This window comes from Lepidochelys kempii, chromosome 8, assembly GCF_965140265.1.
Source record: "Lepidochelys kempii isolate rLepKem1 chromosome 8, rLepKem1.hap2, whole genome shotgun sequence".
In the NCBI taxonomy this organism is placed as follows: domain Eukaryota; kingdom Metazoa; phylum Chordata; order Testudines; family Cheloniidae; genus Lepidochelys; species Lepidochelys kempii.
The window spans coordinates 971497-991483 of NC_133263.1; the positions used below are offsets into that span (position 1 = coordinate 971497).

At 50.9% G+C, this 19987-nt stretch overlaps 1 protein-coding gene across 11 annotated transcripts in view; it reads right to left on the reverse strand.

Moving 5' to 3' along the window:
* Positions 1-1781: 1781 nt before the first annotated feature.
* Positions 1782-19987, reverse strand: part of NSD1 (nuclear receptor binding SET domain protein 1) — a 137641-nt gene continuing 119435 nt past the window's right edge. For all 11 annotated transcript variants that reach the window (XM_073355106.1, XM_073355114.1, XM_073355112.1 and 8 more), the window contains 2 exons: positions 10271-10475; positions 1782-5863 (listed from right to left, as the gene is read on the reverse strand). In XM_073355106.1, the coding sequence (XP_073211207.1) occupies positions 4221-5863; positions 10271-10475 (1848 nt within the window). In that variant the 3' untranslated portion in view covers positions 1782-4220. The remainder of the gene's footprint in view (positions 5864-10270; positions 10476-19987) is intronic.

The window sequence follows — 19987 nt, forward strand, 5'->3', positions numbered from 1 at the left end:
TTTTGCAGTAACACCTGAGGAGCGGAGACTATTGGGGGGAGGGGAGGAGAGAATGTCTGACACCTCTTTGCTATGCAGGGAGAATGTGTTTGTCTTCAACAACGAGGGTGAATTTCTGCTTTAAGTGCAAAACTTGACTCCACCTTGCCTGTGGGGCAGCCCCTCTATCTGGTACTGATGTCTCTAGTTTCAGAGTGGCAGCCGGGTTAGTCTGTATCTGCAAAAAGGCCGAGGAGTCCTTGTGGCACCTTAGAGACTCACAAATTTATTTGAGCATAAGCTTTTGTGGGCTACAGCTCACTTCATTGGATGCATGCAGTGGAAAATAGAGTAGGAATATGGGACGCATGCAGTGGAAAATACAGTAGGAATATCCCTACTGTATTTTCCACTGCATGCATCTGATGAAGTGGGTTTTAGCCCACAAAAGCTTATGCTCAAATAAATTTGTTAGTCTCTAAGGTGCCACAAGTCCTCCTTGTTCTTTCTGATGTCTCTAGTGTAGATGCGCCCTGAGTCTCTCTCCATTAAATTGTTTGATCTCAGTAGAGATCAGTGTCTGTGGCAAAGGCCAGAATGAACTGCCGGCACACTTCATTTAATTTACTTTAAAACTGACCGTTTCTCTCTCTTGCTCCTATCCTACATGAGCACTAACATGTTTGCAATGCTATTTTCTATATAAAGAATCCAGTGACTTGAATTATTGATGAAAATTCTAAAAGGTAGCAAAGGAAATAAATGGCATTTAAACCGCCCCAGTACAAGTGTCTCCTCAGGCCATCCAAGTCAACAGATGCAGCTGGCTGGCTCTGCGGGCTGCCACCATCTCAAACAGTGGAATTCAGTTTTGTTTCCTTTAGTGTGGATTTACCTGGCATACAAAGAGTGCCAGTCTGACCCTGAGGCTGAAGTCACTTTAGTCCTCCCTGAAAAAAGGCAGCCTTGGTTCCAGCAGAGCATGTCTCAGGGATCACATCGAGAGGCAAGAGAGTATTCTGTTTCAGACCGTGGCCTGTCTGCTGAGGTTGCCAACAGGGTTCAGACATAAAGCTGTTCATTTCTTCTCCATCACACTAACTTACAGAGATGTTCCCATCGGTATGAAAAGCTTCCTCCTCCAGCCTGGGATAACAGAAGTGGCCAGCCAGCCACGATTCGTCAGTGTTCTACAGCTTGCTAGCGAGGGGCCGGGGCACATTCCACTCCCGGGGAGTGGGGTGTTCAGCCCCGGGCAGAGAGGAAAACCCCACTAACTGCACAACCCCTTCCAGCTGATACAGAACAACTGCTTCCTGCTTTCCTCACTTCTCCTAGTCACTAACCCTCTTCCGCCTAGAGAGGCATTTGTCTTAACTTCTAAGCTGACACAAGCACTGCCTTTACGTGATATTTCCCAGTGCGGATCCATATTTAACCAAGCAGGCGCAAACCTACTCTAAAGTCAGCTCTGTGACCCGTGTCAGCTGGAAGGTGGGTGGGCTGGAAAACTGGATCTGTACAGAAAAGCTCTGGAGGGAGAAGAGAAGAGAAGAGAAGAGAAACAGTGGTGTAGTCAAATGAGTGGCGGAAGGCCGGGGGCTTAAAATATCATGCAATGGCTCAATCTACTTTCACTGTTCAAACAGGAGCTCCTCAATAACTGCTGAGAGTGAAGGGATTCTGCTGCTGCTGTGAACCTCGCCCTATATTTCAACACATGACTTATAAGGAAGATTCTTCAAACCTGCGCTCATGAGAATTCACTGAGAACTTTTCCATTGTAAAGATTTAGAATAGCCTGCACCAAAAATATTCACAGTTTATTTTTCATGAAACAAATAACTAGTTAACACATGACATTGCAAAAACAGTGGGACAAAGCAGTGCAGATGTCTTTTCTTGTTACAGCTCCGCTGGCTGGGCGGCTGGCACAGAGGACACCCTACTCACACAATCTACATGGCAAAGTCCAGCTCATGGGAAGGGCTATCAATGTAAATTAGAGATTTATTTTCCTTCTCACACATGATAAATACTTAACATACTGAACCTCATTACCGTTTTTTTTGTAATTTTGTTTTTATTTAAAAAGTTAATAAAATGCCCTTAGTTTATCCTCTCTCAATGGCTCTGAGGAGACATCCTGATTCCCTTTGTGCAGGAGTCATGCAAAACAATAGCTGCTTGCATCTCCCCCAGCTCAGCAGAGATCAGGGACTGACCCACAGGTCTTCACGGAAAAACAACACTAAACACTAAGATTCCATAAGCCATAAAGCTTTTCCAAGTCACGAGCTACACTGAGGGGCCTGAAGTGATTCAGACTAGAGAGGAGACACACGACAGCACTGCCCAGAGGGGACACTCTTGGGGAGCTGACTTTGGAAAGGAGAATGGATCAGGATTTGCCTTGTTACAGAGACCTCTCTGCCTGTCACAGAAACCCACAAAGCTAATTATTGCTCTCTCTTGGAGCAGTGGGAACATACGAGCTGAACGCCAGCCCTGACCTGTTCCCAAGTTAGAGGAAAGGGGCTAGTATGGAACTAGGGCTCCCGCTCTGGGGAGAGACCTACTGCGCTCTCTCTGAAACAATGGGCCCAGGTCAGTGGAGCTCAGGCATGTCGCGCAGGTAATGTCTTGGGAGACCGTGCTGATGAAACAGTGCTTACGGCTGGCACAGCGCACTGCACTGACCGTGGGCAGCACGGACGCAGGCTGCCCGGCCACTCCTTCGCAGATCACAAGCGTCACTAAGTCACAAGTAGCCATTTCCTACGTCCCTGCCTGTTATTCCACCGCACACCGTATCAGTGCCATAGCCGTGTGTATTTCTGCCTCAGCAGTCAGGTCACGTAACTGCTTCCATCAGGTCTACTCGGAATACCAGCCCGGCAAGTCACCAGGCACAGAGTTACCTTGAGTGTGATGGGGGGGGGGGGGCAGCCAGGTGCTAGAGCCATTGTGTTCCAGTGTGAGAACTATTACCTTGAGGGGCTGGTTTTCTGACACACAGACACTTCAACATAGTCCAGGTAATTCAAGTCTCCTGTGGGGTTTTTTGGTTGGAAATACAGAGGCTAACCAAGGGGAAGGGTGTTGACATGGTTTTCCATTCTGGATACAGCATGCCTTCTGAAATAGCTTCTTGACTCTGCACTATGGAGTGAATTCCACAGAATTCACTCTGCTAGGGCTACCAAGACACTCTGCAAACAGGACTCCTAAGCATGTGGTTGAGATGGGGGAGGAAGAGACTATTTAGTTTGCTAGTTCATGGTAACAACCAAGGAGAAGAAGGAACTGCCTGGAGCATTCAGAAGGGCAGCATCTCTACCCTGGCAAAGGCAGCGCTCAGCATCCAGTCGGGGCCTTACTCAAGCGCTACCCTGCTACAACAGCTGCCTCCAGGGCTCAGAGCATCGTATGTGCCGTGGAAATTCCGCCTCTCTCACGTTACAGAGCTAAGACCCAAGAGGAGAATCCTGGCAGATGGTATCTTCAGAGACCCTCTCCCCCCATCCCCAATCACAGGGCCTGCGCAGAAGCAGTTCTCTTGCCCACGCTGGAATGAACTGTACAGTCTGGCAGGAGCAGGCTCCTCCACTAACTCCAAGGGACTCCACCTTTTTATAACAGCACCTGTGTTTTGGGTGAGCCTTGCACTGGTGACACATATCAATGTGCACACTCAGGCAAACACTTGCAAAGGAAAACCCTGTGGGGAAGGAGAATTGGGCAGCGCAAGTGCTAAATCCCTTCCCCTCTTCAGAGTCTAGCAAAGACACTTGTCCAATTACTCTGTGCACCATTTAATCATTTGAAACATCTGAGATCCCAGTTCAGACTAGTTGTTCTGCTTTCACTAAGAACAGTTAAGAGAAAGGAAATGGCTTCCTCAGGGCCATTTAGCTGTGTTTTGGAAACCCCTTTTGGATGCAGAGCTCGCACGCAGACACGCTAGATCAGTAACATGACCATTTCAATGGAATTAGAGATTTTATCCGGAGTGGACTCTTTATTTCAACTTTACCGTTTGTAAAAGGAAGAGGAAAAAAGGTCGCTGATGCTCACTCTCCGTGGCTGGGCCACACTCCGGTTTAGGTAAACGTCCTTGCTTATGTCATGAGAGCACCTGGGCTCGAGGCTGGGATCAGGGACGTGAACAACAAACAAAACAAAGAAAATCCCTCTCCCCAAACAAACCGACTGCAACCTGCCTGCCTCATTCACTGACTTCACTTCGGTTTCGATTCAGCCAATTCCTGACTGGGAGAATCCTGGGTGCGGACGAGCACTATGTTTTGCTCAGGCAAAGGGGCCTGCCCCAGGGGTGTCTGTGCTTTTCCAGAGAGCCAAGAGATCTGCTCAAATGTCTGAATGTTCCTGGCAAGCCATGAAGCCTGCTCTGGGGGCACTGGTGCTTCCCTGGCAGGCCGGGGGGTCTGTTCAAATGTACGTAACCTCTCGGCAGTCCAAGGGCTCTGCTCTGTGGGTGCTGATGCCACTTCCCGGTCAGCCTGCGTTGGCGGCTCAGATGTGTGTAATTTCTCCATGGGCCAAGGTGCCTGTCCCACGTGGGTCACGGCCGTCCCTGCAGCCCGAGAAGTCTGCTCCTCAGGTAAACAAGTTCGCTCTTTCTGCTGTGGCTGCGGCTCCCCCACTGCGGCTCCTCTCTCTTTTGGCTCAGCATTCTGATCCCCGGGCCGCAGTGCTTTCTCGGACAGCAAAAGCCTTGGAGGCCTGTCAAACGCCTGACGCTGCAGGGCCCCCGTGGCGGGAGCCTCATCTGACAGCAGGGGCTGCGGGCCCTTGATGGGAGACTCGCCCAGTGGCTGCGGCCGTGGGACCCTAGCAAGGGCGGGAGACTCGTCCATTAGCTGGGGCCACTGAGCCTGGGTAGCGGTGGGAGACTCGTCCGATGGCAGAGGATGCAGGCCCTTGGTTGGAGACTCATCTGCGGGAGGAGGCAGCAGAGCCCCAGCAGCGGAAGGAGACTCATCTGAGGGCGGAGGCTGCTGGCCTGCAGTGGTGGCAAGAGGCTTGTCCGACTGCTGAAGCCTCAGGGATACAATGGTGGGTTGTTTATCTGACTGCAGCCTCAGGGCCACAGCGGAGCAGGGCTTGTCCGACGGCTGCAGCCTCAGGGCCACGGCGGAGCAGGGCTTGTCCGACGGCTGCAGCCTCAGGGCCACGGCGGAGCAGGGCTTGTCCGACGGCTGCAGCCTCAGGGCCACGGCGGAGCAGGGCTTGTCCGACGGCTGCAGCCTCAGGGCCACGGCGGAGCAGGGCTTGTCCGACGGCTGCAGCCTCAGGGCCACGGCGGAGCAGGGCTTGTCCGACGGCTGCAGCCTCAGGGCCACGGCGGAGCAGGGCTTGTCCGACGGCTGCAGCCTCAGGGCCACGGCGGAGCAGGGCTTGTCCGACGGCTGCAGCCTCAGGGCCACGGCGGAGCAGGGCTTGTCCGACGGCTGCAGCCTCAGGGCCACGGCGGAGCAGGGCTTGTCCGACGGCTGCAGCCTCAGGGCCACGGCGGAGCAGGGCTTGTCCGACGGCTGCAGCCTCAGGGCCACAGCCAGAGGCAGCCTGTCAGAAGGCGGACGCCTGAGGCCCAGGACTGCAGGCTGATGGTCAGAGGGCTGAGCGTTTTGACGGTTAGCTGGCGGGACTGTGGGAGAGACATACTCACGAATTTCCCCGGGCTCTAGAGGGTTGGGTCCACAGGGATCATGCTCTGTGCATGATAAGCGTCCATCCAGTTTGGAGATAAAGAGCATGCCCTCCCGATGCTGCTTGCAGAAGGAGCTGGGACACATCTCACAGAAGGAAGCTGCTTCTTTGCCACACACATCACACTGATGCCAAGGGCACTCCCACTTCCCTGCAGCACAAACAGGAGAAAAAGCACCTTAGGAGGTAACGTAACAGAGCTATCGGGTTGGAAAGCTACAGCCGAGGGCAGGGGAGACCTGCTTGTAACGGCTCTCACTAAAACAATGTCAGAAATTCCCCTTCTCTGCTCCTGCACCAGTTGCCTTGGATTCATTACACCAAGCACAGAGGGAAACCTAGTCACCACATAGCTCAGGGCTAATGCAAGGAAAGTTCTGCCTTCAAGCTAACCCCATACTGAAAGGGTTCCAGATGTTTCCAATTTCAACTAGGGCTGAGTGAATTTGAGGCCAATTTCCTCCCTTCACACTGATGTGAGAGAAGATACTGGAAGACACTGGAGACAAGGAACTGAGGGCTGGTCTACACTACCGTGCAGGGTCAATCTAAGAGACGCAACTTCAGCTACGTGAATAGAGTAGCTGAAATTGACGTACTTTGATCTACTTACCTGCGGTAAGTTGACAGCTGACGCTCCTTCGCTGACTCCACTTGCTCTCCTCGTTCTGGTGGAGTACTGGAGTCGACGGAAGAGCGCTCAGGGGTCAATTTATCGCGTCTATGCTAGACGCAATAAATGGACCCCCGCTGGAACAATCACTGCCTGCCGCCGATCCAGCGGGTAATGTAGACAAGCCCTGAGTTTCTCTTGTCTCCCCCTCTGGGCATAGGACAATAGTTCTTTACAGAAGCCAAACTATGTCTTAAGGAGTTCAGTTTGGGATTTCACTCACTGCTAGTATCAGAACCATCCTGGAGAAAAACAAATCACCCCCAATGCGCAGCAGAGTCAATTGCAGGCCTCTCTGCGGATTCAACCCATAGCACTCCCCTGCTGGGCACACACTGCACTGGCTGTCACTGGCTACCGAAAGCCTCCAGCTTACAGATTCATAGAATTTAAGCCCAGAAGGGACCATTAGATCATCTGGTCTGACCTCCTATATATCCCACACCATTACATTTTACACTGTTACCCCTGTATGGAATCCAGTCACTTGTGTTTGGCTAAAGCATCTTCCAGAAAGGCACCAGCCTGGCTCTGGAGACATCAAGAGATGGAATATCCACCACTTCCCCTGGGAGTTTGTCCCACTGGTTAATCATCCTCACAGTCAAAAAATGGGACCTAATTTCTAATCTGAATTGGGCTGGTTTCAGCCACCCACCATTAGTTCTTGTGATGCAGTTTTCCCATTAGATTACAGGGCCATGTAGTACCCAATATTTTACCTGTGAAGGTATTTCTACTCCATAGTCAAGTCATCTCTCAATCTTCTTTTTAATAGTCTAAACAATTGAGCTCTTTACGATGAGAGAGTTAAGGTATCTTCTCCAGCTCTCAACTCATATTTGAGGCTCTTTTCTGACCCTTTTCAATTTTCTAACATCCTTTTAAGAACATGGACACGGTATTCCAGTATCTTCTCAGCAAGGTCATATACAGAGGTAAATCAGCTGCCGACTCCTACGCACTACTGCCATTTACACATACCAGGATTGCATTCGTTGGTTTTTCACAGCATTGCCCTGGGAGCTCATGCTGAGTTGCTTGTTCACTATGACTGCCTAAATCCTTTTCCAAATCACAGGTGCTCCAATCGGTAGCGATGGCCTGCATTCCTTGTCCCTAAATGTATAATGTTCATTTGGCTGTATAAAAACCCATTTTGATTGAATGGGCCTGCTTACCAAGCAATCCAGATCCTTCTGTCTGACTCCCTGCCCTCATCACTATTTACCACTCTGCCAGTCTGTGTTTCACCTGCAAATTTTATCAGAAGTGATTTTATATTTACTTCCAGACCACGGATAAAAATGTTGAATAGCGTTGGGCCTCGTACCAACCCCTACAGCCCACTAAAACACCTGCATTCAGTGACGAGTCTCCATTCAGTGACGAGTCTCCATTTATGGTTACTTTGAACTCTGTCAGTTAGCCAGTTCTTAAGACATTTAATCTGTGCTTTATTGCTATTGTAAAGTGCCCATTTTCAAAACCAGAACATCCTGTGGTCCTGTTAAACGGTGGCTTGCCCTTGGGATGGAGCGCCTGAGGCTAAGCCAACCTGATAACAGGACAAACCTCACTTGTGAGGGCCCAGCAGGTTTCCTGTATACAAGAAGCTGACAGGGAGCAGCTGGGGAAAGAGCTGGAGGGAAGAGACTGCAGGTAGCAAAGTGGTCTCTGTGGGGCCCTGAGTCAGAAGGCCAGTCAGAGCAGGAATCATAGAATCATAGAATATCAGGGTTGGAAGGGACCCCAGAAGGTCATCTAGTCCAACCCCCTGCTCGAAGCAGGACCAATTCCCAGTTAAATCATCCCAGCCAGGGCTTTGTCAAGCCTGACCTTAAAAACTTCTAAGGAAGGAGATTCTACCACCTCCCTAGGTAACGCATTCCAGTGTTTCACCACCCTCTTAGTGAAAAAGTTTTTCCTAATATCCAATCTAAACCTCCCCCACTGCAACTTGAGACCATTACTCCTCGTTCTGTCATCTGCTACCATTGAGAACAGTCTAGAGCCATCCTCTTTGGAACCCCCTTTCAGGTAGTTGAAAGCAGCTATCAAATCCCCCCTCATTCTTCTCTTCTGCAGGCTAAACAATCCCAGCTCCCTCAGCCTCTCCTCATAAGTCATGTGTTCCAGTCCCCTAATCATTTTGTTGGAAAGGAAGCTCAAAGCAGGGAGACAAGCTCCCCAGGCTAGGAGGCCTGGGCCAGACCCGATCAAAACAGGGAAGAGACTGAGAGACCCTGAGGCGAAGTAAAGAGGTGAGGTAGGAAATGGCCGAGGGAAAACCGCAACATGGGTAAAGGAGCTGAGCTAGCTGTGCAGTACAGGTTGAAGAACAGAGATAAAGAGGTTCAGAAGAATTGTTTTTTGCATTCAGACATTTTTGGGATTCCTTAGTTTGGACCAGTGTGACACCAGAAGGGGTGCACTTATGATCGTAACCCAGTAGGAGGGCTGAGGTACTATTCCAGCACTGGTGACCACTGGCAGGGAGCTCTAGCCCTGCAGGAGAGCTGCAATGTCGTATCTGGTCCTGAGGGGGCGGCGGGGGTGAGTGGACTCGCCTACAGTTATTAAGTCAAACACCTCACAAAAGTGTAAGTATTTTAAATCTACACAGTTAACTTTATCAATCAAATTTGTAATCTCATCAAAGAATGAAATTACGTTTGTTTGATAAGACCTATTTTCATAAAACTATGTTGTCTTGCATTAATTATATTCCTGTCCTTTAATTCTTTATCAATTAAAACCTATATCAGCTTTTGCTTTATTTTGCTAGCCAATAAATAGCTGCATCATCCCGTTTTCCCTTTTTGAATATGGGCACAACACTAGTACTCTTCCAGTTTTCTGCAATTTCCCCAGTATTCCAAGATTTATTAAAAATTAACATCAGCAGATCAGATCTCCTCAGCCAACACTTTTAAGACTCTTGAGTGCATGTTATACAGGCCGGCTGAATTTAAAATGTTTATCCCTAGTAGTTGTTTATCCCTCGCAGACTCTCCTCAGTCACTAATGGATTGGAAAATACTTCATCATCCACATGTGATACATCATCCTGCTTCTTTCCAAACACGGAATAGATTTATTAAATACTTCTTCCTCTTCTGCATCAATATGAACAATTTTATCATCTGCATCAAGTAATGGGCCACGACCACAGCTAGGATTTATTTTGTTCCTGATATATTTAAAAAAATCTCCTCACTGAATTTAGCCCTGCCAGCAATGGATTTTTCCCTGCTATCTTTAGCTTCCCTTATCAATTTTCTAAACTTCATAACTTCCAATTTATATATTATTATTCTATTTTCCCCTTTTTTATATTTGTTATATATTGATGTTTTATTTCTAATTTGCCACTAAACCAGGATGAGCTTTTAACCAAATTTCTCCTCTTTCTTGATTGTGGAGTTGTGGCTTTTGGGCCATCTAACAACTCCCATTTTTCATTCACATTTTTCTGCCTCAGTGTGTTTCTGGTTCTCCTGCTCCCAATTTTGCTCATAATTTTTCTCTGCTTTAGGAAATTAGCCCTTTTGAAGCACCCAGTGTATATATTACTGGTTGGGACTGTTCTCTGTTCGCTCACATAGAATGTAAATAGGTCATGATTAATGGTCCCTAGGTAACCACCAACTTCCAGTCTAGTGACCAACTCAACGTTATTCATTACACGGAGGTCTAATACAAAATTGCCTCATGGTGGGTGCAATACCTCTTGTGTTGGAAAATTACTGTCTATAATTTTTAGAAGCTCCAATTGTGTGTTACTGCCGGTGAGCAGAGAATTGTGCTTTCCTCTAGCCAGGCCTAGCAGTGCAGGTCTATACCGCTCCCTTCCCAAGAGCAGAGCCCAAAGGAATTACTGACCTGCTGGCCGTTTGGTCAGGTTGAGGCAGTCTGCGTGGTACACTTTTGGGCAGCCCGTCTTCTTACACGACACTAGCTGTCCCCCGTCTCCACAGCTGAAGCACTCGTCCTCTCGCTCTTTCATGACCTCTGCCTGTGATCTGCGCTTCACTTGCTGCCGTCTTTTGAACTTCTTGGACTTCTCCTCTGTGAGGTGAGGGGGATTCTGAAAGTAAGATCATACAAATTAACACTGGTCTCTGCCCCCTCTAGGCAAGTGGCACAAGCCATGCTGAAATATCCTGCTACAGGAGAGCTGCCCACCTAGCACACAACTGTTGTCTCCAAAACAAGGCAACTGGGGATACTCTGCATAGTCAAACAGAGGAAACACTGGAATGAAACCCAAAGCAGAGTAACAATTCCATCTATACACAGTGGGGCCAAGCCACCCAAACTCCTGGCTTTCACGCCAGACTAACCTTCCTCTCCAGGACCCAATCTTGTCTCTTTTTTTTTTTGTAAACGAGAATCAAAAACTTATAAGTTGGTGACTGAATGACAAACTCCAGACAGTGAGATTAAAGAGAGAGAGATGTAAGCGTTTTTTACACATTAAAGAATTAAAAGTAGATTTGCTTTATCTTACCCTGAAAAGTATCAAAGCCATGGACGGTGATTCATGGATGTTAGCTTCCTATTATGGAGTGCACTGACTGAACAATAGAGCACATTTTAATACTTGAAGAGCTTTTAAAACCCCTCATGAAACATGCCATGAGTTATGCTGAAGTGAACATGACGTGAATGGTGCTTTCAACCCCAAATAGGGCAGTGGAAAAGTATCCCATTCTGGGAAATAACTGCTTTGCAGAGGACATATAATTAGCAAAACATTGCCACTGAAACCGGAGATGTACCTGGCATCTGACACAGCTGTTTCTAAATGTTTTGTGAAACCCATGTGACCTGTAGTAAGATGGGCTGCTGCTGCTACCGTATCTGGAAACGGTCTAGAACCTTTGCACTGAACGGATTGGTAAAAACGGGTACTGCATTGTACTTAGCAATGGCAAAACTAACACAGTGGGAATAAGATTGAGGGTACCAGAATGCATTGCTCTCTCTGATGAATGAGGCTGTTCAGAATTTAACAGAACTCAGACTGACGTATTTCATTATTTGGATATTTACCGACACAATGAGTGTCTCTCCTTTCCTTTTTCAGCTAAAATTTTCCATACTTGGACTTTGCCAAAAGGTGATTGTTTCTGGACAGCTTGACAAACCCCTGAGAAGTTGGTGAGTAACAAAAGGATTTATTGACACACATTGCTCCCCAGTACAAGAAACCTGACCTCTAACAAGGGATTAACTAAAAGACCAACTAAATTTGAAAAGTCAAACTTTAGTGTAAATAACCCTCTAGGCCAGATTTTGTCCTGCCTCTGAGAGCGGGCATGTGAGGAGGGGAGAAGCAGGAGGTGAATGCCGTGCACATGCTGTGTGGGGAGTGACTGCACGGAACATGGGCTATTTGACTAGCCAAGGCAGTTGTGAAAGCAGGGGATCACTCTAAGCAAGACCCTGCAATACACTCTAGCTGTGAAATATACTCCTTGCTAAAGAATTATTCGACTGATTCCGAGGCCTGGTCTACACCTAAAAATTAGGTCTAGCTACATTTCTCATGGCCGTGAAAAATGTTGCATGTAGTTAGGTCGTCCTAGCCCCCACACTGTCAACGTGGCTAGATTGACGTAAGAATTCTCTGTAGTGTAGACACTTTCTACATCAGTAGAAGGGGGAGAGGTGGATTAACTACATCCATGGAAAAACCCCTTCCAACGGTGTAGGAAGCATCTACGCTACCTAGGCACAGCTGCAGTGCTGTAGCCTCTGCAGGGTAGATATGGCTTGAGCTCTGACTTAAAAAAAAAAAGTTTCCAGCCTTTAAAACATAAACAGAAGGAGATGGAACAGCTTCCGTACCAGAAGAGGTTAATAAGACTGGGACTTTTCAGCTTGGAAAAGAGACGACTAAAGAGGAATATGATAGAGGTCTATAAAATCATGACTGTGGTGGAGAAAGTAAATAAGGAAGTGTCATTTATTCCTTCTCATAACACAAGAAAAAATGGTTGCTCACTTTCTCGTCACTGTTGTTCTTCGAGTGATTGTTCATGTCTATTCCAAGCAGGTGTGTGCGCGCCACCCGGAAGATTTTCCCCCTAGCAGCGTCCACAAGGCCTGGGCGCCCTCTGGGGTGGCGCCTTCATGGTGCCCAATATCGAGCCCTGCCGACCCCCCCCACCCCCTCAGTTCCTTCTTGCCGACTATTCCGACAGAGGGGAAGGAGGGTGGGTATTGGAATGGACGTGAACAACACATCTCGAAGAAAAACAGTTACGAGAAAGTGAGTCACCATTTTTTCTTCTTCGAGTGATTGTTCATGTCCATTCCAAGCAGGTGATTCATAAGCTAGAGCTCAGGAGGTGGGGAGTTATCCACAGAAAAGAGCACGGCTTGCCCAAAAGCCGCATCGTCCCTGGACTGTTGTGTAATTGCACAGTGCGACGTAAATGTATGTATCGAGGACCACATGGCTGCCCTGCAGATTTCCTGAGCAGGGACTTGTGCCAGGAACGCCGCAGAGGAGGCCTGGGCCCTGGTAGAGTGAGCGGTTATCTGTAGAGCGGGCGCCTTTGCCAGGGTATAGCACTCCCTAATGCAGGACATTATCCTTGACGATGTGTGTTGAGATGATACCGGAAGGCCCTTCATTCTGTCTGCCACGGCTCCGAAGAGTTGGACGGACTTCTGGAACAACTTAGTTCTCTCTGTGTAGAGGGCTAAGGCCCTACGCACGTCCAGTGAGTGCAGCCTGTGCTCCCTATCGGAGGAGCGTAGCTTGGGATAAAACACTGGGAGGAAGATGTCCTGGGTCATGTGAAAATGGGAGACAACCTTCGGGAGAAAAGCCGGATGAGGCCTCAGCTGAACCTTATCCTTATGAAAACCTGTGTAAGGGGGCTCAGACGTGAGGGCCCTGAGCTCCGAAACCTGTCAAGCCGAGGTAATTGCGATGAGGAACGCAACCTTGAATGAGAGAGATAGCAGGGAGCAGGTGGCCAGAGGTTCAAATGGCAGGCCTGAAAGCCTGGAGAGTACTAGACTGAGGTCCCAGGCAGGGACAGGCTGACATGTGAGTGGGAAGAGCCTGTCCAAACCCTTGAGAAAACGACTGACCATAGAGTTTGCAAAGACCGAGAGACCGTCTGAACCCGGATGGAAGGCGGAGATAGCGGCCAAGTGGACCCTTATTGATGACCGGGACAAGTCTTGATGCTTTAGGTGAAGAGGGTAGTCCAGTATAAATGGCATGGGGGCGAGGAGCAGCGGCTGACTATGTTGCTCTGCCCAGATGGAGAACCTTTTCCACTTGGCCAGGTATGTAGCCCTGGTGGAGGGCTTTCTACTACCCAGGAGAACTCATCTGACCTGGTCTGAACAAGAGAGCTCTGTGGCACTTAGCCATGGAGCATCCAGGCCGTAAGGTGGAGCGACTCCAGATTCAGGTGCCGGAGTCGGCCCTGGTCCTGTGCGATCAGGTCGGAGACCAGTGGTAAGGCGAGTGGGGCCGGTATGGACATTTCCAGGAGAGAGGTGAACCAGTGCTGAGGTGGCCACACCATCGCTGTTAGTATGACTCGGGCCCAGTCCCTGTGGATCTTGAGGAGCGCCCTGTGGACTAGCGGGATGGGTGGGAAAGCATACAGCTGGCAGCCCTCCCACGAGAGGAGGAAGGCGTCCCCGATGGACCCCGAGCCGTGGCTCCCGAGAGAACAGAATGTCTGACATTTCCTGTTGCCTGGAGTGGCGAACAGGTCTATCTGGGGAGAGCCCCAGAACCGGAAGATTGAGCTCACCACGTCTGGCTGAAGGGATCACTCGTGGCTGTTGAAGGTCCGGCTGAGGCTGTCCACCAGTGTGTTTCGCACCCCTGGGAGGTATGAGGCCTGCAGGTGTATCGAGTGCTCTATGCAGAAGTCCCACAGTGCAAGGGCTTCCCAGCATGGGGGAGAGCAGCGTACGTCCCCATTTGTTGATATAAAACATCGCCGACATGTTGTCCACGAGGATTGAAACACATCTGCCCGTTATGTTTTCAAAGCGTAGTATGCCAGACACACTGCCCTCAGCTTTTCGACATTGGTGTGAAGAGCGAGGTCCACCGGAGACCAGAGGCCTTGGGTCTTGAGGTCCGCTAGGTGAGCCCCCCAACCCAGATCTGAGGCGTCTGACACCAAGATGAGCGAGGGCTGGCAAAAGGTACCCCGTGCAAACCGAGGGTTGAGCCACCATAGGAGGGAGTCCAGTACCAGGCGTGGCAGGGTTACAACCCTGTCCAATGCATCTCTGGCTGGTTGGTACACTGACGCCAGCCAAGACTGGAGTGGGCACAGCCTGAGCCTGGCATGCTGCATCATGTACGTGCAGGAGGCCATGTGTCCCAGCAGCTTTAGACAGTTTCTTGCCGACGTCGTGGGGAACCGTCGGAGGCCTTGTACGATGTCCTGAAGTGAGTGAAACCTGGCCTCCTGGAGGTACGCCCTGGCTTGAGTAGAGTCCAGGACCGCGCCTATGAACTCTATCCTCTGCATCGGGGACAGAGTGGATTTCTCCTCATTCAGGAGGAGACCTAAGTGGAGGAAGGTCCTCCTTATAAACTTGACCTGAGCCTCCACCTGGGCCCTCGAGCAACCCTTGATCAGCCAGTCGTCGAGGTATGGGAAAATCTGTATCTGCCACTTGCGTAGGAACGCCGCAACGACTGCCATGCATTTTGTGAATACTCGCAGGGCAGTCAACAGTCCGAACGGGAGGATGGCAAACTGGTAGTGGCCTGTGTTCCCCACGAATCTGAGGTAACGTCTGTGATGTGGGACTATTGCGATATGAAAATATGCATCCTTCAAGTGGAGGGCGGCGTACCGGTCTCCTGGATCCAGTGAGAGATAACGGAGGTTAGAGAGACCATGCGAAACTTGAGTTTCTTTACGTACTTGTTGAGTTGTCACAGGTCCAGTATGGGTCTGAGGCCCCCCTTAACCTTCGGTATTAGGAAGTACCAGGAGTAGAAACCCTTGCCCCATAGCTCCTGAGGAACCTCCTCCACTGCCTATACTGAGAGGAGGGACTGCACCTCTTGACACAGAAGTTGCTTGTGAGAGGGTCCCTGAAGAGGGATGGGGAAGGGGGTTGAGGGGGGTGGGAGGGTACAGAATTGGATGGAATATCCCCTCTTTACCGAGCGGAGCACCCAGTGGTCCGAAGTAATTTGAGACCAGGCACGGTAGAAAGGGGATAGATGGGACGAGAAAGTAAGACGGGAAGGATCCAAAGGTCGAACTGGCAAGCCATCCTCGACCGTACCCTCAAAAGGGTGGTCTAGAGCCCTGTGGGGCCCTAGACTGGCCTGAGTTTTGCCCAGAGGGAGGACGTTGCCTCCTCCGAGTGCGGAGCGTCCTGGCGGTTCTGGGGCTGATAAGGACGAGGAGCAGGTTGAGGCCTAAACTGTCTGCACTGGGTAGCAGGCGTGTGAAGCCCCAGTGAATGAAGGGTAGCCCTCGAGTCCTTCAAGCTGTGAAGTCTCTTATCCATCTTCTCGGAGAAGAGAGCTACACCTTAGAAGGGAAGGTCTTGAATGGTCTGTTGGACCTTGTGGGGAAGACCAGAGACCTGTAGACAGGAGCCTCTCCTCATAACCACCCCTGTGGCCAAAGTGCAAGAGGCCGCATCCAGGGCCGCTTGTAAAGACGTTCAGGAGACCAACTTCTCCTCCTCCACGAGTGCAGAGAACTCCCCCCGAGCTTCCTGGTGCAGCAGCTCTGTACATTTTGCCATGGATGAGCAGGTGTTATGTCCGTAGCGGCTTACTATGGCCTGTTGGTTGGCTATACGAAGCTGTAGACCTGCTGTGGAGTAGAACTTCTGGCCAAACAGGTCCAGTTTCTTGGCATCCCTGTTTTTAGGGGTGGAGCCTTGAAACCCCTGATGTTCTCTCTGATTGGCCACGTTGACCACCAAAGAGTCTGGCGGAGGGCGGGTATAAAGGTGTTCATACCCTTTAGAGGGAACAAAGTAGCGGCGCTCAGATTATTTGGCCGTAGGTGCCAGAGAAGCAGGGGTTCACCACAAGTTCTTAGACGTTTCAGTTATTGACTTGATAAATGGCAATGCAACCCTGGATGGGCCGGAGGGAGCCAGGATGTCTATGACCGGGTCTAAGTCTTCTTCTACCTCCTCTGCCTGAATCCCCAGGCTTTGGGCGGCCCGCTTCAAAAGCTGTTGAAGAACCCTGTTGTCCTCCAAAGCTGGGGCCGGTGAAGTCCCCGCGACCGCTTCGTCGGGTGAAGACAAGGAAGAGAGAACCGGAGGTGGACCCAGTTCACTGCCTTCAGCCCCCCCAGGGTTCCTCGGCACGCGGTACTCGGTCTGAGGAACTGGCGCCGATGAAGAACTCTGCATCGCAGCCAGTGCCAGGGCAGGTAAAACCGGTGGGACCGAGACTGTTGAGGTCGGTAGGGATGGAGCTGAGGCTTCCACCGGTGCCGTCAGTTGGGGAGCCGGTGCCGGGGCCGGCTGAGGCACTGGTGCTGAAATCACGTGAGTCGGGGGGGGGCCACTCTGCCCGAGGGCGCCACCATCATAGGCAGAGCCGGCGCTGACTGTGGCACAAACGACGCCGAGGACGCCGACGCCGTTCTGGAGCCCGGACCATGGACTTGACCCTGGCTCTGACGGAACGCCCAGGGTGTCCAGAAGGGCCATTGAGCAGGTGGTTGCCACTGTTGTTGCCACGGTGCCGGCTATGGTTGGTGACTGCGCCGGGACCGGGATCTTCTGCTGTGCGATGTGCTCAATCAAGCCGAGTCTACCTCCGACTCCGAGGTCTCCGAATAAGACCACCACGGAGGAGCAGTCCCCTGGGTCGCCAACGAACGACGACTCGACTCCGGGGAGCGGCGCACTTCCTGCGTCTGTGCAGGGGGTGCCGGAGATGGAGACCGACGAACCATCATGGTTGGCCTGCCCCTGGAGTGGAACAGGGGCCATGCGGTCGCCGGGGACTTGTCCCTCTTTCGCAGGGAGGCCAGCGCCAGGAGGTGTATCAGGTCCATTGACGCCTCAAACGCCTCTGGCGTCGATGGTGGTTGTATGTCCACCAGATGGTGCGGGGACCGAGGAGGGTTCGGACTTGACAGGACGCTGGCCGGGGGCAGGAATCAATGAGACCCTGGGCGGAAGCGAGGTGGACGTAGTCTATGCTGAGCCACTCGCAGACGGCACCAGTATCTTAGGCTTCAAGGGGGGTGATCAGCCCCCTCACCGGCCTCTTCTTCTTTACCGGCACCGGGGATGGAGAACGGATGCCGACGCCCTATGTCCCGAAGGGTGGGGGTGCCGGTGGGCTTTAGAGTCCTTAGTCTGGCCTGATTCACGTGCCGTTGGCACCGGAGCGCTGCACACGGAAGCGGATGTGTTCGGTGCCGGGTCGTTGGGTCCCGGGTCGGACTGCGGTCTCAGAGCAGCCTCCGTGAGCAGGAGTTTCAGTCTCTGTTCTCTGTCCTTAAGGGATCTTGGGCGGAAACCCTTGCAAATGCAGCACCTGTCCTTTTGGTGAGTCTCACCAAGGCACTGCAGGCAGGACGAGTGAGGATCACTCTTGGGCATAAACTTGCCACAGGACTCACAGAGTTTAAACCCCGGAGACCCAGGCATACCCCTGGAGGGGAAACTATCTATCTACCAAACACTACTAACTATGTGATAAGTACAACTACAGAGAAAAACTATTTACACTAAGAACAAAGACACTGCTAAGGCGCTTGCTGCACGAGCGAGCAAAGTTCCAGCTAGCCATCACAGGCAGTAAGAAGGAACTGAGGGGGTGGGGAGGTCGGCGGGGCTCGATATTGGGCGCCATGAAGGCGCCACCCCAGAGGGCGCCCAGGCCCTACGGACGCTGCTAGGGGGAAAATCATCTGGCTGGCGTGCACGCAGCGCACACACCTGCTTGGAACGGACATGAACAATCACTCGAGGAAGAACTGGGGGTCACCAAATGAAATTAATAGTCAGCAGGTTTAAAACAAACAAAAGGAAGTATTTCTTCACACAACGCAGTCAGTGGAACTTTTTACCATAGAATCATAGAATATCAAGGTTGAAAGGGACCTCAGGAGGTCATCTAGTCCAACCCCCTGCTTGAAACAGGATCAATCCCCAATTTTTGCCCCAGATCCTTAAATGGCCCCCTCAAGGATTGAACTCACAACCCTGGGTTTAGCAGGCCAATGCTCAAACCACTGAGCTATCTCTCTCCCCAATGATGTTGTGAAGGCCAAGACTATATCAGGGTCAAAAAAGAAATAGATAAGTTCATGGAGGATCGGTCCATCAATGGCCATTAGCCAGGATGGGCAGCAATGGTGACCCTAGCCTCTGTTTGCCAGAAGCTGGGAATGGGTGACAGGGGATGGATCACCTGATGATTCCCTGTTCTGTTCATTCCCTATGGGGCACCTATCGTAACTATCGTAAGACAGGATACTGGGCTAGATGGAGCTTTGGTCTGACTTAGTATGGCCGTTCTTACGTTCTGTGCTGTCTTCTGAGTCTGCAGACAGCCTGAAACAATCCCTCTGAGGGAGTGAAAAGACCGTTACCTTTTCTGTAACTGGTGTTCTTCGAGATGTAGGAATGCGTTACCTAGGGAGGTGGTAGAATCTCCTTCCTTAGAGGTTTTTAAGGTCAGGCTTGACAAAGCCCTGGCTGGGATGATTTAACTGGGAATTGGTCCTGCTTTGAGCAGGGGGTTGGACTAGATGACCTTCTGGGGTCCCTTCCAACCCTGATATTCTATGATTCTATGTGTTGCTCAAGTCTATTCCATAATAGGTGTGCCAGTTTTTCCCCTAGCAGTACCCGTAGGGGGGAGTGCCCCCCTCCCCCGCAACCCCTGGAGCAGCGCCTACCTGGCACAGTATAAGGGGGGCTGCACTCCCCTCACCCTCAGTTCCTTCTTGCCAGACAACTCTGACAGAGGGGAAGGAGGGCAGGGTGTGGAACAGACATGAACAACACATCTCAAAGAACACCAGTTACGGAAAAGGTAACTGTCTTTTCTTCTTCGGGTGATTGCTCATGTGTATTCCACAATAGGTGATTCCAAGCTATATCTGTTGGAGGTGGGTAGGAGTTCACAAGTTCTCGGGACGGAGTACCGCCCTGCCAAACCCGGCATCATCCCTGGTCTGGGAGACAATTGCATAGTGCGAGGCAAACATGTGAACCCAAGACCACGTGGCGGCCCTACAAATGTCCTGGATGGGGAAGTGGGCCACAAAGGCAGCCGACGAGGCCTGCGCCCAAGTCGAGTGTGTCCTCACAATGGGTGGCGGGGGGACACCTGTCAGCTCATAACAGGACGGATGCACGAAGTGATCCGCTTAGAAAGCCTCTGAGTGGAAATAGTAGAAAACGAACAGTTGCAAAGACTTTCTGAACGGCTTGGTCCGCTCGAAGTAGAAAGCTAGAGCTCGCCTCACGCTGAGCGTGTGGAGACGGCGTTCCTCACTAGTCGTGTGAAGCTTGGGGCAGAGGACTGGCAGAAAAATGTCCTGACCCATGTGGTAGGTGGAGATCATTTTCGGAAGGAGTGGAGCTGGACCT